Source organism: Mizuhopecten yessoensis, unplaced genomic scaffold (assembly GCF_002113885.1).
Source record: "Mizuhopecten yessoensis strain PY_sf001 unplaced genomic scaffold, ASM211388v2 scaffold8841, whole genome shotgun sequence".
Lineage (NCBI taxonomy): Eukaryota > Metazoa > Mollusca > Bivalvia > Pectinida > Pectinidae > Mizuhopecten > Mizuhopecten yessoensis.
In genome coordinates, this window is record NW_018407749.1 from 148,679 (window position 1) to 169,817 (window position 21,139).

General features: G+C 37.6%; 1 protein-coding gene across 1 annotated transcript in view; it reads left to right on the forward strand.

Annotated features, from left to right (window-relative positions):
* The first annotated feature begins 1,262 nt into the window (after positions 1-1,262).
* Positions 1,263-21,139, forward strand: part of LOC110456756 (extracellular serine/threonine protein kinase FAM20C-like) — a 43,810-nt gene continuing 23,933 nt past the window's right edge. The window contains exons 1-3 of the mRNA XM_021507700.1: positions 1,263-2,901; positions 19,068-19,192; positions 20,138-20,216. Of these exons, the coding sequence (XP_021363375.1) occupies positions 2,387-2,901; positions 19,068-19,192; positions 20,138-20,216 (719 nt within the window). The 5' untranslated portion in view covers positions 1,263-2,386. The remainder of the gene's footprint in view (positions 2,902-19,067; positions 19,193-20,137; positions 20,217-21,139) is intronic.

Genomic DNA, 21,139 nt, shown 5'->3' on the forward strand with positions numbered 1-21,139 from the left:
GGAATGCATAACAATTACCCAGAAAGTAATCTGCTCCCCAAGAAACTAATGAGGGAGTTTGTTTGCAGGGGTGTTTTAGTGTTTGGACTAACACATGGTTGACAGACTAACTCCCTGGACAGTGAAGTCAGTGCAAAAGCATGGTGGCATATTTCTGCAATTGACTTTCGAGTTACGTAAGTCGATATAATTTCAGAAAGATGTTCACATTTTTAAAATTATGTCGACATAGGTAACTCTTAGGTTGAAAGTCGATGGCAGAAATATTTCATCATACAAAAGCATTTATATGTACAACTAGCGAATTACGTATATATATATACATGTATGTGTGTGTGTGTGTGTGTGTGTGTGTGTGTGTGTGTGATTAATAAATTACTGTTGTATAGAGTGGGAAACGTAGAGGTTTATTAATATACAGTTAAAGTGTCTGGTTCCTCGAGATTAGGTTAAACGAAGTTACGGAAACTGCCGAGGGAATTACTGAGTAGGGATGTTTTAGTTTTCAAACTAATATTCGGCTGGTAGATGACTAATAACCTGGACAGCGCAGATAGGGTAAATACAAAGGCATGTTTAATTAAGCAAATGTCATTAATTGTTTTGAATGTGTCTATCGAACTAAAGCGCACTTGAAGCTTTTCGATCGAACACTCAATCACATTACGTAATGTTTAATGGGGTTTTTTCGAAGTTTCGAGACAAAGAGAGACTAACATCCCATTTAGCTGTTATAAAATTAAGACTACACTTATATCCTCGTTCCAAAAATGTGGGGAATTGACGCAATATGTGTCTTTATGAAATTAATTTGGCCTTAACATAAAGCCAAGTCTAGGCCGTTGGTAACAAGCCGTCGATACATGATGCGAAATCTTCTAACTGTGATTTGGTTCCTGCCTGGCAGGTCCTCCAGCATCTTATGTACGCGTTATCTACAACCAAAGCCGTCCCTGTAATAAAATTACCGACACATAACGACCATTTACATGATTCGCTTCTCAACACTCATGACCACTTTATAAACTGGATCTCTTTAGAGGTTGGTATAGCCAAGATTTGTTTTTAAATGTGTGTGACTCTGTACTCACGTGGAAACATACGACGTTAAATAGGGATGCCTAATTACACCCACAGCAGTCGCCCCTCTTGAAATATTTAATGTTTGCACATAAAATGAGTATACAGACGGGCTAACACTTGTGTCCTTGTGAGAGCAACCTACCCCGCGCCAAAAACAGTGAGTCTGCAACAGATGCTGAACGGGGCCGTATCGAAGGCGGGAAGACTAGGTACTTCTCATGTCGATATTATAAATGCGGCCTTTCTGTGCCGCTGCAAACGAATCGAAGCTTTATGAAAACGTGTGGATCGTCTGGTGTGCTTCGTACGTAAGACTGAGTTACGTTTTCGTCGGCCAAGTGTTGATGGGGCGTTGATTAATTATTTTTCTCTTGTTTATTTTCAGGCGGAGTTTCTATTGTTTCATATTTATAAACAGTGTGTGATATGATCCTGCCCACATTATTATTATTATGTTGTGTCTGTAATTGTACGCAAACAATCCATCTCCACTAGCAATAGAACCCTTATACACGATGTGTGTCTACACTTTCAGCTATACCCCTATTATCCAAAGTTAGCCAGCCAGGCATGAAAGAAACGAATAGTTTAAGTGCTTTACCTTTAGGTAAATTTGATCAATAAACAACCCATTCCCAGCTCTTTGATTGCGGCGCTGTTGATACCAGCCGACCCGATCTCGATCTAGCGGACCCTGAGAGGAAAGGCCTTTTTGTGTGTTACCGGAACAGAATACAGGACGGTATGGATTAGAACGTGTGAACAGAAACTGAAAAAAACTACGGTGTTATGTGACAGTGTTGTCTTGTCTGACTAACGACCCTGATGTGCTTAGGATTTGTGCTACATCCTTCGTCACAGTTATAGCGGTATATAATAACCAAGGAGAATGCGGACTTAGATCATAGGTCGGTCTGTTTCAGAATCAGGAGTTTACGACCTGTATTAATTGATCTGTGTGTAATATGGATTATTCCAGAACATAGCTGTTAATAGGACTTAAAGCGAAATTGGTTTGTCGTGTTTACATTTACTTCCATCGTTTTACGAGGTATACATTAATATACAGCTCGCGGTATATGTAAATACAGGTGAATACACCTAAACCGGTATGTACATTACTATATAGGTGTGTACCTGTACACCGACGACGTCTACACACAGGTAGATATATATATATAATGAGTATACATATAGGTTCGAGGTTGAGCCATTCAGCAGGTACGTTGAAAGTCACATGTGCGCGAGTTGTTACTAAAGGTATGGAGCTAGAGAGGAAAAGATCAGTGTCATCGCTCTCAGCATGAAGCTAAAACAGAGGGTGGTCATCACCTGTGTTGGATTAGCAACTCTAACGATATTTTACCTCCTGGTGGAAACTGTCTATAAAATTAATCCTAACAGGCTTCCGACGTTTTTAAAGAATTCTCTATCGAACGTGGGACATGAATACGACGGATCACACATATCTGCAATTCGAAAGAGGCTAAATAAGAGTAACTATACCAGTGATGACTTCAGCCCCGAGGGAGGGGGCGATAAGGTTTCGGGGGTAGGGAAAGATACTCTACATTCCTCAGATGACCGACGGTCAAGAAAAGATGGGGTCGAGCACTGGGCAATGTCACCTCTTCTACTGAGGATTAATAACACGGATTCAGAAGTGGATTTGTTATTACATAAACTACAAAATTATGATAGGCGTAAATTTGATTTTACGAAATTGAAGCCTATACCGTATTATGAATATCTAAAAACACTAAGGAAGCGGATTAAACGCAAAGGGACGAGTTTGGATGCGTTCAGGACATTTATAGGGTAAGTAAACTTAACACATGTGTACGTTAATATGTGTGTTATATTTATAATTATAAATATATTGAATGGGAACGCATCATGTACACAGCACTGAAAACCGGTTACTGCTGAGAGAGATAAAAAATACAAATGAAACGTGTGTGTAATATTGAAAGCTGGCGATCTTGTAATGTATGTGGGTATTTTGTTTCCTGATACAGGTTTTCTATTAAGCCCACGTCCCTCCTTTCTGTCAGTGTGTGTATAGGTTTCTTTTCATAAATTGTTTACATTTCTGAATATTTTTCTATAGCAGTAGACCGCCTCCAGTTTTCAGTGTTATGTATTTACCGTACAATTGTACTCGCTAAAAATTGAGACTTTTAAACTGATCACAGTAAAAGATAGTCCAATATTAGATCGAGTTTCGTGCCTGTCCGATTATTCCTCATACGTGAGAAAACGAAATCCAGCATAAAAGAACTGTTGACATATTGCTGACGGTGTTTAGAATGAATAGAGTCACTACATATGTGAATGTATTATTTATTAAAGCTAATCCATATATACCTCGGATACCTATTACTCAGTACAGTGTATCTGGGACATTCTGAAAGTCGTTTAAAATAGGGGTATGGTCTTGGGGAGGGTTGGCCATAACGAGTGTAAGAAAAAATGGGGGAAAAAATCATTTCTACACTTTTCAAATATTCGCTTCGAGCATTCGTCCTTTTCAATCATCATCATCATTAATTAGCATGCAATACGCCAGAGTAATTAAGTTTGTCAACAGTGGGAACAAGGAACGAATCTCTGATAGATAGGGAAGCTGGTTAAAGGTGTGACATGTTTACTAATGTAAGCTTGGATTTAGATGAGATATAACCGCAAACCATTAACTGATCATGACCAGCGTCCAGCCTCACTATTGACCATAGAGGTGGTCAGATCGGGACGGCTGACCATCAGATGACAGCCTTTTGTGTTTGTTTTCTTAATACAGACATATATAAATAGTAACATAATTGGGTTCGGCGAAACGGTGATATAGTTTTAAGTAAGATACATTTGCACGATAGCTTAGGTATTTGACGACGGTGGCCACAGATGACGTCGCCGATTCAATGTCTATATACATTTAAATGTTAATCACACTGGAATGTTATAACTGGAAAAATGTAAATACCATGGTAAAATCTTCGCTGTCTCAGAAAGAAACCTCCATTATTCTGTATTGTCCCACATAGGTCGCCTCATTGATTATCATGCAGTCGTGCTAAACAGACTTATCTTTGCATGGTATGGTCTCGAAAAATCCAAATCAAATTATGGAAGGGCGAATCAGCACATTTCATATTACAAGAGTTTTCCAACTCTAAGTATAGCTTTAAGCATGATCTTGTGAGTTCTAGTAAAGTGATATGATGCCCTCAGGTGTTAGCTCACATATCGCCTACCTTCCCATCCCCCACCCCCGAGCCCTGTCTCTAGATCCCTCTCACTGATTTGACCTTAGACTGTCCTCTGGCCATAATGAAGCTATTGTTTAACATGTTGCTTTCGTGTCTTATTAGAAATTCATTAACAATTTTAATGGCGGGCATTAATTAATACGCTAGACATGTAGTATGCATAAGTCTGGTGAAAACAGACCTAGAAAAAACAACGAATTATAAGTTATAACCCTCACATAATTATGCTGAAAAATGACTTTCAGTAGAAAACCGTTATAAACCAACGACACGATCCGAGTTGTTGACAGTAAGTTATTCCATCAGCGTCGTATTCTTATCAATTATAAAACACAGGGGCCATACCACTTATGAAGAATTAGTCTATAGATGTATGATACATACGCCGGATTACACGACTTTCCTACAAATGTGTCTGGTCCCTGTGATCTCAAACTTTTTTGTCTATTATTTTATGAATGTGTCTGACCCTTGGGATCCAACACTATATATTTATTTTTATTAACTTATTTTTTTATTTATCAACTAAATCATGTATTCGGCAAACTTTGTAAACCTTTGCCTGGACCATGTGAACTCCAAATTTACGTGTACCGACAAGGACATGTAGGTAAAACACTATCTCACGATCTTCAAAGGTCATATTGCTATACTTTTTATGTGTATTTCGTTGAAATTAACTGTAACTGATGATTAAAGAAAGTCACGATATCACTATCAAAGAAGAATTTAGACAATCAATTAAAATCTGTCATTGTTTTCTTTAGACAGATACGGTCTCACTGATTTATGATACAAACTAATCGTTTCTGATTTTGACGTATTAAACAAAGGCTAGTCGGCCTTTTTATATATAGAAATATATATATCACGCGAAAGTATTCCTGTTATAGTTCAGGGCGGGTAGCAGGTGGGAGGTAATGAATATATATAATTTTATGGCGTGCATGGCAGGGGTAGGGAGTGTGTAGGAGGGGTATAAAATGGGCAGGGGTTGGGGCGCGCGCGCGAGGTTGGAGTGGGGTCTGGGGGATTTGGTAGAGCGCAGGGGAATGGACAGAGGTGCATGTACAAGCTATAAAGAGGGGCTCAGGAGTAACTGGTGCTAGGCTGATGGTGGTACAGAAAGTGGTGTCAGAGGTGTATAGTGTACGGGACGGTAGAGATTACGGAATAATGAAATTCTGGACACGTTGTTGCCGAGCTGTTATTGTTTCCGACATTAAAAACGTTTGGAGGGTGTAGAAGGGGTAATTTTACCAGGGGTAGGTTGTTCGGGGTATGGCGTAGGAGTGCGGAGGGATGGTGGGTAGTATATTTGGTAAGGAACAACTGTGGTTAAGAGATGGTGGTTAAATACCGTAGTATACCGGCTGGGTTGGAGTATGAAATAAGGAGAAGATATTCTGGACACGTTGTAGCCAAACTGTTTTTGTTTCCGACATTAAGAGTGGCCTCTAAACAAACACACTCGACTTGCTAGGCGACACTACGGTGGTATTTGTAACCATGTGTGTTATCCACTGAATTGTAAACGCAGCTCTTGAACTATCCCAATATCTTCGTGGTGAATATGAATTGATTAAATGTCAACTTTACAATAAACGGAACTCCATTTATTCTCATCTTGACAATAAACGGAACCCATTTATTCGAGCTTCGATTATTCGGAAACTCATTTTTATAGAAAAAAATATTCATTTGAATGGTAATATATGATTCCCTAATGTGGTGGATTTTTCCTGTGTAGAAGCAGAAGATTTTGACGGGGAATTGGGTGGGCGCCATTGCAATTTTTTTTTTTTTCTGTCACATACTTTGTTATGGTACTGTGAACGCCATGACAATTTACCCTTAACCTCTGTTTATTATAAATATCAGATTAGCTTATTGAACCTCAGAGTCAGTGTAGCAAGTTCCATATCGCTGAATGTAATATACAGATATGTATTAGGTGTATACATAGCTTACATTATGTATATACGAACACGTCGCCATAAATAAAACGTACATGTTTTTTCAAGATAGGTAATATACATGTATCGGAAAGAAATGATAAAAGCCCACACATCAATCAGCAAATACTAATTCACTCATCTGAAACTTACTAGATGGGTAATTTACTATAATCTAAGTACGGCGTGGTTATTTATACAACGTATTAAAATCAAAATATTTTTTAATTGAAATTAATCATGTAATATGTCGAAAAGATGACGTTTTAGCTACATCACTGAGATGTATGTAGAAGGTGTAAAGTAGAGGATCGTCAGTGCTGATACTTACCTGCATGTACATTTGTATGTATATATAGGTATTTATACAAGGTGTCAGATACTCCCATTTATCTTTCACGCTAATGAACATCGTCTAATGTTCGTGTTCTATAGGCCCCTGGCGTCGTGACGGGGGAAATTCATTAGACAAAAAATAGCTTTATGTGTTGAATTCATTACAAATCCCCGTAACTCTAGTACTAGCATTCTCCCTGTGGGTTGGATCATGTATAAACCTCGTTCCCTGAGGGTCGGTCCCAATACCGACCATCGTTTTCCAAGGGTCGGTCAACGTACTACCCTCGAACGATTAAATAATAAACAAACGCAACTGCCCCTTAACACATAACCACTGTTTGTACACACGACTGCATCCAGCGTATTCATCATCTATAATACAGGCTACACTACCTGCCATTTAAACGCGTGTATTCTTTGATCCCAGTAGGACAGTTTAATCAAACCTCGTTGAAAGCCTGTCATTTTCAAACGACATTTGTCGCCATTTAGAAATGTCTCCTACCGACATACTGATTGCAGGACAGTCACTCAGGGGTAAAAAGGCCTTATGAAGGAAACTATGACGTTTTCTGTGAGTCTGGAATTCTACAATCGTCACATGACGACGGATTGAACAATATCAGAAACGCTGACGGTAGGAAAGATGCCGGTGAACTTGACCTTCTCAGCAAGACGCCGTTTCAAATACATGAAAGTGCAAATATAGGTCGTTACTATGATTGATAGTTTCAACTGTTAAGTTGTATGAGTTTATTTGTAGAATGAGGGCTCACAAAATTCTCAAAATCACAACGTAGGCATTATTTATAAACTTTGAATATAGGACCGCTTGTGTTCATCAAAGGTATGGGATTTTCTTAGTGTTTCTTGGTTCAATTTCTGTCACCTACATATCGATCTTATCTTGCAATTAACTCGATCAATCATGTACACATACATCAAAAGTGGAAGTTCAAAGAAATTGAACCGATAACTTCATTTTTATTTTGAGGAAATATATGAAGAATTCAATGGGAAAGGGTTCTTTTCATTTTCCCCCCATTAAGTGACGCAAACTACATAGTACTTTTTAACAAACCATTAGCTAAGCACACGCATGGATTTTGCAGCAATGTGTGTGATATAACAATGAAAATTATCTGAAATTTAAATGGAACTTTTTAGGTCTGTAATTGGAGGAAATGACGGTTTAATCTTGGCATATCAGACAGTACGATTCGTTTGACAGATATATCACAAAATGCCGACTGTCGATGTCCAATGAAAGGTTTCACTACCTAGATTACAGAAGACGTACGCTCTAGTCTACACTCACGATCTCAGTTATTACGCATCTGACGAACGGTACAACAAATGTTGACCTAAAAACGAACGCCAATACGTCAGTTGTTTGTTTACGACAGATATCAAACCGTGGCGTCGTTTAAGTTTGCTTGAAATTCTATTGAGTTTTAACTTTGTGGAAACTACCAATATTAAAATGTGTCACGATATCTAGGCATAAATGTATTGGAAGGAAACCCCACTAATTCTTTTAACTTTATAACTACGTAATATGGGTGTACTTTGCTTTAAAATATAAAAACACTTTACGGAAGGGTTGTTAATGTAGGTAACTTAAAATATATTTTTTAATGCATATTTTAATATTTCTTTTAAATTCATCTCTGAAATCAAATGTTCAATTATTCCTAACTACCCGACTAAGCAATATCTTAACCCAAACTATCGACCCAACCCCTCAATCATTCGTACCTAAACCCAAACTATCGACCCAAACCCTCAATCATTCGTACCTAAACCCAAACTATCGACCCAAACCCTCAATCATTCGTACCTTAACCCAAACTATCGACCCAAACCCTCAATCATTCGTACCTAAACCCAAACTATCGACCCAAACCCTCAATCATTAGTACCTTAACCCAAACTATCTGGGTAAAATTTATACAACGTATTAAAATCAAAATATTTGACCCAAACCCTCGATCATTCGTACCTAAACCCAAACTATCGACCCAAACCCCCAATCATTCGTGCCTAAACACAAACTATCGACCCAAACCCTCGATCATTCGTACCTAAACCCAAACTATCGACCCAAACCCTCCATCATTGGTACCTAAACCCAAACTATCGACCCAAACCCTCAATCATTCGTACCCTAACCCAAACTATCGACCCAAACCCTCGATCATTCGTACCTTAACCCAAACTATCGACCCGAACCCTCGATCATTCGTACCTTAACCCAAACTTTCGTCCCAAACCCTCAATCCTTCGTACCTTTCCAACACGCACTATCACTCCCATCGATCCTTCCTAACTCAACCCTCCTCTAGCAAAACCCTCGGGCCTGCTAACTGACCCCCATCCCAAACCACCATCACATCGCGGTTACCCTGGTAACGGATTTGAAATTAATGTGATAAGGGTGGAAACATTCGGAAAATGTCCACCCAAACCTAAGCTTTCTACATCATCTTGATATAAGCCATTAGCCACCACGAAGCCGAAACTCCAGCCATTGATCGCTTTCCGTAAAGTCAACGTCCATCAATAATGTGCTATTATGTCAAAGTCACGCGAACGGGGTGTGATGTTTCAGACGATAGGCAGCAAGGTATGCAATATGAGAATCCAGCAGAATTGGAATATGAGTTACGGACAATAAAGACACGACGGCGATGGTCAATCAAATATAATTGTATCATAATCTGACCAGAACGTGAAGACCAAACCGTTATTGTATTACGAAATCACAGCCGCCCACTGAAAGAAGTGCTATCGCAAGTTAAAATATGTTAGCTGAACTAGGATAACGTCCGTTGTTATAACAGTCATCTTTCGTGTGGCCAGATGATAATTCAAAGCTATTCACAGATTTATTAGAATGCTTAGTTAGTGTTTTTCACTCAATAGCCAAACCGTACTACAAAAATATAATAAAACTCCAATTCGCTATCACAAATCTGCTCAGTAACGGTAAGATATGAGATAAAATAGAAGATTTATCACCAGTGTTTCATTCCTACCCATGAAGATGCCTCTATAGTGTTTGAACAGGAAAGATTAATCTATTTACTTTGGTTGTCACACTATAGAAATAAACATCATGCCAATTTCGTTTGCCTGGAAACTGTGTCACGCGCGTAACGTACAACAGATGAATGTAAATTTCGCGTAGACACCATTTCCTGATGATCGATTTCTATTTTAGGACCAATGTCAAAATTATTCACATCACTGGGTTTCTGTCGGGTCCTATTCCATATGGAAGGTCATGAAGTGCTCTCCATTACTTAATGAGGAGACAAGAATGATGAGGGTATTCTTCTATAAACACACTTACGTAGTAAAAACACGTACATCGACCACAACGCGCCCCGCCGAAATGATCAAACACACATAATGTCTAGCTACATGATGTAGTGTGACCAGATCACGTTATCGCACTTCCATCGAATGTCTCTTGAAATACTAATTTGGACATAATATCATTCCTGATATAACTGGGAACTTTGGGGATGAACACTGTTTTATTTCATCACTTGCACACTACATTACAATACAGTACAGATACAACGGAAAACAAGCCATAAGCTTAAGTTAATTCCTCTCCTCTACACAGATACTTGGCGCATAATGACAAATAGAAAATCATGGGAGTCCGTAAACTGTTGTTTTTTAACTTCGATCTGTCTTTTTTATTACATTTTATTTCTTTCATAAAATTGTTTTCTTTTATGATATCGTTTCTTTTATTTATTTCGGAGAAAATAGGGTATGTGATTAACGTTAACTATTTTAGGGATAAATTCACATTCATTGGTAGATGTCGAGGTGACCATAACAACGAATTCGTACCCGCCGATAATGACCAATAAGGAAGTTGAGGCTTGTATATCGGCGTTCCCTGATCGCCCTGTGGGCGGGTATAGTCACGGGAGACTTTTTTTTCGCTAATTAGTGCCTTAATTATATGGTGCTAATATTTGAGGGGGTTTAGGGGTGTTATCAGAAATATGTTTAGATGAGTTCTTAGACTGAAGAGATGAAACAACGATCATGTGTCGCTCATTGTATAATAGAGATATTTATGACTTCCTGATATATGACAACGACTGTATATGTCAGGTGTTGTTAGTAAACGCGTTTGATGCACGTCACCAAACCACGTTATTCTTTGCTGAGAAAAGTGATGGCTGCTTCAGAATGATTAAATGACGCGTCAGGATTGCACGTGCAATTATGCAAATACTCATACTGGCTCTACAATGTAAATCACGACTTTAGGGAAACATCAGAATAACTCGAGGGGATTTTGGTTTTCGTTAACCTCTAGTCTGAACAGTGACACTCAGAAACAGTCGTGGCAGGAATAAAGCATCAAAAAAGTAATATCTATGTAAATTTGACAAATTGTATTCCGGAAAGACATGCGAATTCTTTATCGCAACATCTCGACAAATTCCGCTGAGGCTCGGAATAATTTGCCGAGTTGCTTGCAGCTGATGATTTCCGTCAAACCAAAATACTTTGTAAATTCGATCAGCCATGACGTCATATCTGGTACAAAAAATAACATATATTTGATTTTAAGTTATAAGCTGCCGTATATATGTGTTAGAGTTATATTGTGACTATCGCATGCATTTATGCATCAGCAATTTTGACCATTCCAGAAATCTACTTTATCAAAGATATTCCATATCAATTATTTATCATTGGTAGCCTATATATCTTGTTATGGTTTGACAATATTGTGCATCTTATTTGAATATATGCATATTGAACGTGCATTGCAATTAGAAATGATTGATGCGTTCATTCCACTGTTACCATAAAACTGTGTTTTCGCCGTAGAAAGGCATAGGGTAAGTTACCATTCTGAAAATCTACAGAATTAGTATACTATATCACCATCTATCACAGAACTAGAATACTATATCTCCATCTATCTCAGAACTAGTATACTATATCTCCATCTATCACAGAATTAGTATACTATATCTCCATCTATCACAGAATTAGTATACTATATCTCCATCTACCACAGAATTAGTATACTATATCTCCATTTATCACAGAACTAGTATACTATATCTCCATCTGTCACAGAATTAGTATACTATATCTCCATCTATCACAGAATTAGTATACTATATCTCCATCTATCACAGAATTAGTATACTATATCTCCATCTATCACAGAATTAGCATACTACATCTCCATCTGTCACAGAATTAGTATACTACATGTATATCACCATCTATCACAGAATTAGTCTCCATCTATCAACCAACGGCTATCCATGTACATCACCTTCACAATTGTATTTAGTTGTTTTAGTTTATGTGTTGAATTTGACAGACAACTGGATATCCATAATGAAGAATTTTGTACCTTGTCTGTATATCATTATTGTCCTACGTAGTTATCACTTGAAGAAGGACATGAAATCGGTTTGGCGGAAATAGTCAAAGGAAAACAGAAGTATACTGACTTTACTGTTTAACAGGTTTTGAGATAGGCTGTTGACTCGTGGACTAAGGGCTGCAGTGTATATACTTAAACAGTATTTACCAAACTGTTGACTACATTTGTAAGATTGCCTTCTTACAGACAAAAACAACCTTATAAGTAAATATAAATAATCCGTGATTTTGCCCATATAACGAAAATATTAAATGGTTCACGAGTTCATGAACAAGATGAAGTATTGTTGTTACAACCCTTTCTGTGTACTTGGTATGATACTTCGCGGTTCTGCAATCCCCACTATAATTATATCTCACCAACTGCGTAAATAATGTCAAAATAGCGACATCCAAAACTGGTAAAACATTGGTGGTGGAGGCAGGTCCACTTCTCTAGTGTAAATGAAAGGTCGGCTTTTATGATAGTCAGTAACTGGCATGTTCTACTTTGCACCAACTGCATGTCGCTAGAATAAACACAATAATAAACACGTACTCATTGTTCTAAGTTTTTTTTTATTTGAAACAGGATTTCGGTTTATTAGAAGGAAATAAAGACGCCTCTGCTCAATTAAAAAATAAAACCTGTTTGCAATACATAAACAAACATTAAGGAACTCTTTCATTGAAGGGGATAAATAGGATAATCAACGTCTCTTGAACGTTTCGTACGGTGAAGAGATTATGGCTTCAAATCAAGAGTAACTGTTACTATGAATATTTACACGATACTTGTTTGAAATACATATAAACTAAACCATATGGCATTAGTCTTTGGAAAGAGACCAAGACGCCATCAAGTCTTTGTTTATTTACATGATCGAGGACTAGTAGAACACCAGATAAATAATTAATAGAAAAAAAACGTTGTGTAGACAGAATAAAATCGTTACGACAGTGTACGCCACAAAGATGGCAGCACCGGTATCTAATTACATTTGCTATCTGAACACATTGAAAGCTATTACCGTTTTTACAATTCTTTATACAATTTCAGGATATCCATAGGCAAAAAATACAAACACCATGGATTTGTAAGCAAGCTTAAAACTCGTGGTTACGTGACAATATGTAGCTTTACGTTAGAGTATTGCTTAAGCATACAATGCCCGTGTCTTGGAAGATAAATCCACATTCGACAAGAAACCGCTAGCTCCTGAATAACAATTACTACCTAAGTGGGTTTGTTTGTCTACGCTATGTATAATGGGATAAAATTGCTGTCTAATCACATCCGTCTCGACGTTCATTAATATTAATTGAAATACTTGTAATTTGGGTTTCTGTACATGTCTGTTGCGAGTTTCGTTCATATGCATTGCAAGCGAACCATGGTTATTTGATTTCAAAATAGTCCAAATGGTAATATACCCATGACGAAAAGAACATAACGTTAATTATAGGAATCGTCTTTTCTGTTTTTATGGACTGAAGAGCGGAGATAGTACGAATGCCTCTTATTTACATTGCATTTTTAGACGATCTTTGTACTCTGGATGTCGCTACACCTGTTCTTAGCATGTGTTTCTACTTGACCGAGTCATAAAAAACATACGTCCTACTACCTAAGGGATTCTCAAAATGTTTCTTTAATCTTCCTCGTCTTTCTGATAATATAACAGGGCTTGTTTTTTTTTAAGAACATACTTTGCATTTTTCTAGAATTTTTTGTTTGTTTCATTTTGATGTTGAAACTTGTCAATGAACAAACTTGACATTACCACGAAATTAGATTATCTAAGTCCGTGAGATTACCAATAAGGTTACGTAGACCAACGATAGAAATAATTGTGTAAACGGTATGTGTATTCCATACACGGAAGTATAGAAAACAGGAAGAAATTAACTATTCTGGTCAGTTCTGGATCTTTATAACTCCCTATGGCCACAGAAGAGAAAACTCGTTTCTGCAGCCGGGAACCTCAAATCCATCACCTCAACCATGACGAAATTATGAAAGGATTTTTCTCTAGCCTGGGGGTCGTTTTTGGTAGTAATGTATTTTGTAAAGAAAGCTGAACTATTACGTTGTGAAGTAACATAGTAACACATGTGAATACAGTTTTTCTATCCCCCTGGAATCATATTTATGAAATAAACCTGTTGAAAAGAAATATTGTTAAAACTAAGTAAGTACGGTCGTTACATAAACTTTGCGACAATGCTACAATTACGACATTGAAAATGAATCTCGCGCGAACGTTACCATTGCGATAACAACATTTTAAAAAGTAACAATACTTCAAAACGATGCTAGAATGACCAGAATCGTATGGTTACAGTTTGAAATGTTACAATAGACCATTTCGGGAATATGATGGGATGGGACTTGAAATTCCAGGGTATTATCTCGCGTTATCGGCCTCCCGAGGTGTAACCCAGTCAGCATATATCTCCGGTTATGTTTATATATCATACACTACAAAGGGTCTGTCTGCAGCTCCCTAACACGTGTCATCACTTTCCTTGATGAATAAGGCATATGCTTTGAGTGAAATATGTGCACTGGAAAGTAGCCATATGTACACACATGAAAAACGCACACGCACGCATGGGTTTGCTATCATAAACACGCCAACACCTACGGGCTTTTGCGTGTAAAATACATTACCACACACCGGTTTACACGTGTAAAACACTTACCCCAGCTCAAGTCTACACGTGCATTGCACTCTCAGAATGAGGCAAGCTCGTGTATTATTACATAATGAGGCATAACTTACCGATAGTAAACTAGTCGATAATATTGTAGGTATGAAGAGAGCAACTTTACTACAGGTATGAAGAGAGCAACTTTACTATAAACACGTGATAAAAAAAAAACCTTACTAAGTCAGATTCATTACCTGTAGATCGGTAACTACTGAACACGCATGACGTCATGTAATGGTATTGACGTCACAAATCGACTTGAGCAAGGATGGAACAGGAGTAGCCACAGGGAGGGGAGATGACCAGCCGATTCCAGCACATTTGCTTGGCTGTAATATACATAAGTCAGGCATGCGCATCGAACGTGGGGTCATCCAAGGGCCTATGCAGAATACCACAGCGACACGTAAACAAATACACCGATAATGGATGAACAATGTTGTCCTTGATTAATTGCTTGCTGGCGTTCCCCTCGGTTGGCGGATATGCAGTATTGGGTTCTGTCAAACCGAGGTAGTGACGTCACGACCAGTTGCGTATTAATGATAAGAACTGTCCATATTTGTTTCGTGAATTTATGAAGCACATCTGAAATTGGTAGGGTTATATAGTGGCAATGACATACGATGGTAAATATTAATTTATGACGCGAAAAGCGTGTCAAACTCAAGGTCAAATTAATGACAACTTTTTATTATGTTTAGCCATCGTGTTGAAAATGACATTAACATTAATAATTCCTAGGACACTGCGTTTTTTTCATTGTATTTTAATGAATGTATATTATGTCTGTAACCTGCGCTTATACCACGTGTCTGTAGCATATGTATAAAGCATGCGTCTTTAATATTTGTCTAGCACGTGTCTATAGCATACGTATAATGCATGCGTCTTTACCATTTGTCTAGCACGTGTCTATAGCATACGTCTGTTTAAGTGGGTGTCTATATAATGTATAGATAGCATGCGTCTATAACATGTATATATGCTGTGCGTCTATAGATATCATTTATCCAGCATGCGTCTAGCACGTGTCTATAGCATACGTATAATGCATGCGTCTTTACCATTTGTCTAGCACGTGTCTATAGCACACGTCTGTTTAAGTGGGTGTCTATATAATGTAACGATAGCATGCGTCTATGACATGTATATATGCTGTGCGTCTATAGATATTACTTATCCAGCATGCGTCTAGCACGTGTCTATAGCATACGTATAATGCATGCGTCTTTACCATTTGTCTAGCACGTGTCTATAGCACACGTCTGTTTAAGTGGGTGTCTATATAATGTAACGATAGCATGCGTCTATAACATGTATATATACTGTGCGTCTATAGATATTATTTATCTAGCATGCGTCTAGCACGTGTCTATAGCATACGTATATAGCATGCGTCCAGCACGTGTCTATAGCATACGTATAAAAGTTGAAAATAATAATATAATTTGTTCATCGATTTCAATATTCTTTTTTTTTTTAATATCAACATATCAATAATGGTCGCGTTTTCTGTCACATTGCGTGATGCTAACAGTGTTCGAACCTTAGTACAATTATTATCATTTTGTTTCCATAATAAAAATTACAAATTAACTATTGAAATTATGTACTATTTCCTGTATTGTACCAGTAAAATATACAGAGGAATGTAATGCGCTCTTGAACTAAAATATTTATTGTATGGTAGTAAAAATTGGTACCCTGAACTGACTGACTGAATATTACCAGGAAGATATTGTGTTCAGTACTATTGTTCTGTGGGGTTACGGTGTTGGGACAACACTTACATTAGTAGATACATGTACGATAACCCCATGTGTAACTCGAACGACTAAAGTTATATCGATGTTAAAGAAGGGGTTGCGAATGACATTCTCAGTGCCCACTGCAGTTCGAGAGTAAAACATGCTGGGAAGTAAACACACAAAAGACGGGCGAACCTTTCGCGATAATTACATGAAATCACATATACTAATAGTGGTATGAAATATCATCATACACATGAAACACTGTTACCGAGATGTTAAATTCACATAAGCGATAAATGTTTAAAAAAAATATTTTTATGTTATCATATATGTATATATTCATAAACGCACAGATATGCATATCAAATATTATGTTATATGTAATATTATTTTTTTGTTGTAATTATAGCTTTATAAAACTTATGCATAAGCAACCATATATAAATCCCGAACGGAAGTACGCATTGATACAGGACGTGCTTGCTCAACGCAAGAATAATTTGAGGTAACCGTTTTATTTCTGTGCACGCTTCCCCGTATCAGTTGTCCAGGACTTACATGATTTTAGCCTCATTAGCCTAATTCATCAATATAAATCCATTTTATTAATCATTATAAATCAATTTCCAAATCTATAGTTCCATTTTGATTTCCATACCATAGGTTTATCATGGGTTTTTTAAAGTTGTTCCTTTTCAGAAATCCCGTAACATATTTTTGTTTTGTTTAATATAATATCAGTGTTTTAATTTTGTCTATTTGTGCGTCATTATGCTAATCAACATGGATGCATTCGAGTTCTGGACATCTGTTACTGCGCATATTATACGAGCACCATATAACCGCACAACCAGTATAAGTGCGTGCGCACGTGCGTATCAAGATTAGCCATCGAATTTTACCAGAAATAATCAAAAGCGAATGACCCCCACCCCCACCCCACCCCTTAACGTACTTTTCCCATGGACTTAGATAGCATTTAGTTCCGTGTTTTGACAAGCCTAGGTGTTGCGCTTTTTCAGATCTTTGTGCTTAATATATATTATTTTTTACTTTTTAAGTCCAAAGCATCCGTCATGATAAGGAAATGATGACAACCTATTAATGCATAGCTGTGAAGCGGAATACTTTTGATACACTAAGGAGTCGTGTTTACGTTGTGTTTCTGTACATCCGGGCCCTACGGGAAGTGAAGCTTCGTACCAAACAAATAGCCCCAGGGACACGCAATAATTTAAACATCAAAGAACTCAGGTGTAATCAGGTTTATGTGTGTTATATGCAGAATGCACTTAATGCCTGTCATATAGACTGGGCAGTGGGGCCGTAGTCCAGTGGTCAGTCTCAGTAAACGTAGATGAATGGCCAATGTTCGATACTAATGAAAGTCTGGACAAAGTGTGACGGGAACCGTAAAACAGTAATCACGTCGGTTGTCTGACCACTCACAAACCTCTGGACACTGGTCAGTTTGTTATTATACACAATGTATATATATCCAACAGATATACAAACACGTACCATTCATTAGTGTATATATTCATGGTTTGGGATTTATCGATATAGCCATATCGCTGTCTACATAAAAAGCTGTTATTGCTGGTTACACCCCCACGCTTTCGGGATAATTTGTGAGAAATGTCAACTGTTTATCAGTATGGTCAGCGTTAATGAATATATAAATAAGATAGCAAAATTTTGAGAGCCAATAAAAAGGATTTATAACAACAGTTCATAATATATAAAAATATAACCAATAAACACTAAATATTCTCTTTAAAAATACTAAACAATCCCAGAGAATAATCACTACAGCTTGTAAAGTAACACGAGGTGATAACTGAACACACGATTATCAATGTAGAGTGCCCCTGTACCGTGGTTTCCCCCTTGTATTTTCAAATAAAAAGTATAAAGTTCATGGTAACTATTGTACATTTTTTAGGTCACACATGCCAGCTAAACCTACATTTCATATCAGCCAATCACAGCTTCTTACATGAACAAAATATATGTCAAAATGGTTTAATGGTGATATATATCATACATGTCCTGTTTACTTTCGTAATTGACGTTTTTTGTACAATGTAATGTATAGTTACGCGCTGTTTGTGGTTGTGGACTAACATTGAATTCTTCATTAATTGACTTTTATAAAAAAAAAAAATCAAGTTGTGTTGCTTTTCTTTTGTCAATGTCATCGTTAGTTTCTGTATTGGGACTATACCGTTGGTGTTAGCTTATACATTGACAACGTGGCGTAAATGTAAGTGTTGGTTTCTGTACTGACAATGTGACGTATGTTTTTGTTTCTTTGTGAACAGTCTGACTTTGGTTTGTATACTTAATTGTGACGAAATCCATATAGAAATTGTAACGTTAGTTTCTGTGTTGAAATTGTGACATCAGTGTTTATTGTAACTAACAGTGTGACATCAGATTTTGTCTATGTATTGATAATGTGACGTCATTTATTCCATACTGAGAGGGAGGTGCCAGTGAATGTTTCTAACAGTTTGTGTTAATTACAGGTCCCTAACGACGAGCTGGGAGAGGTTCCATAAAGGTATTCACCAGTACCATCTTTATAGTCCAGACGACTCGACCGTCGACGATCTACTCAGGGACGTCGCCCAGGAACCAATCGTTGACGTCGGTATGTAAACAAACCAGCTATGGTAACAAACCCCTCGTCGACGTCGATATTAATGCAAACTCCTAGGCGACGTCGATATTAATGCAAACCCCTTGGCGACGTCGATATTAATGCAAAACCCTCGATGACGTCGATATTAATGCAAAACCCACGGTGACATCGATATGAATGCAAACTCCTCGGCTACGTAGACATACAAACAACCCAGCTATAGTGACAAACCCTTCGGCGACGTCGATATGAATTCAAACTCCACGACGACGTCGATATAATGCAAACTACTCGTCGACGTCGATATGAATGCAAACCTCTCGGCGACGTCGATATGAATCCAAACCCCTCGGCGACGTCGATATGAATGCAAACTCCTCGGCGACGTCGATATGAATGAAAAATCATCGGCGACATCGATATGAGTATTAACTCCACGACGACGTCGATCTGAATGCATACTACTCGTCGACGTCGATACGAATACAAACCTCTCGGCGACGTCGATATGAATACAAACCCCTCGGCGACGTCGATGTCGATTTTTACTATTTCCTATTCTTTTGCGTCTCTCGATTCGTTGGCAATGGTATTACTAGTTTGGCATCGACGTCGATGTTTTGTATTTACATCGACGTTAAAAGTCGGTCGTTGTCGATAACGGTGCCGACGCCGACGTCTGGATGTTTTTGACATACTGCGACGCTAAACATAGAATACTGCTATATGTGTTTGCCTCTGTGTTGTTCGTAGACCCGACATTTGTCAGAGCTCCGTATTAACAATTCTGGCTTTGGTCGAGGTTGGCCTTGTACAATTGATAAGATATAAATATCACATATTCTTGGTTTAACGTGATTCTTAGAATTTTATATATTAATTAAAAACAAATAAAAAAAATCAGTCTTAAAAGGCTTACCACAATTTAAATCAATTTTAATCCTTTTTTTTCAGAACAAAAAGAGGGCGGGACACAACTGAAGCTAATCATAACATTCAGTGACGAAGGACAGGCATTGTTTAAACCTATGAGGTGAGCAGACATTTTAATGACTTTTACGATCACTCAACTATAGAAAACAATGAAATTTCAATAACATCTATCTTCTTACACTATGATAGCGTTCCCTACGGCGGTGGTTGAATTTTAAGCTGTAAGACGTATGTATCGTCAGCCAACTCCTGGAAGTCGGTAAGGTGTGTTCCACGAATGTTACACAATGCACGCTCGCCTTATCAAAATAGACGAAAGTGTGTACGTGCTGTGTAATATAAATAGGTGATATTTTATGCAAACACTTGCCTATAAATCTGGTTGTTATGAATGACACAACTGTATACGACTATTTCCGTCTATGCGTATTGCAAAGTTATCTTCTCTTGTGAGCAGGTATTGATTGTTACGTCATTGGTTTGTGTGAGAAAATTACGTCGTTTCTCAAAAATTGATGACGTTACTCTCACAAACAAATGATGTAATAACCAATACCTGCCCACAAGAGTAGATAACTCTACAATACGCAAAGACGGAATAACTGACAAATGAGACTATTCTGGTCACTGTCTGTCATATAAGCGCTATGTAATATGTGTTTGTATGTGTTAAAAGACGAAATATAGATACTTTAATAAGTAAACCTACTTGAAACTAATAATATGTACGTCACGTGTATCCGTGCGGGGAAAATGACGTTGCTTATTTGTTATGCTACATTTGATTTCATCTCACCTGGATTTACCTGTGAGCTTTATCATATGTAATGTTACTGACAATTTACAACAGGAAACAATAGTTAAAAAGAATGACATTGAAATGTAAGTTACTAGATAACGTATACCTCAACATTCCGTCTGATGATTTCAAGGATAAACACAATTGTTCAACTAAAAATAGTTTTTGCACACTCAATAGACGTTGACCTTGATATTAAACCTTTACTTTACCCCTCTTCACGT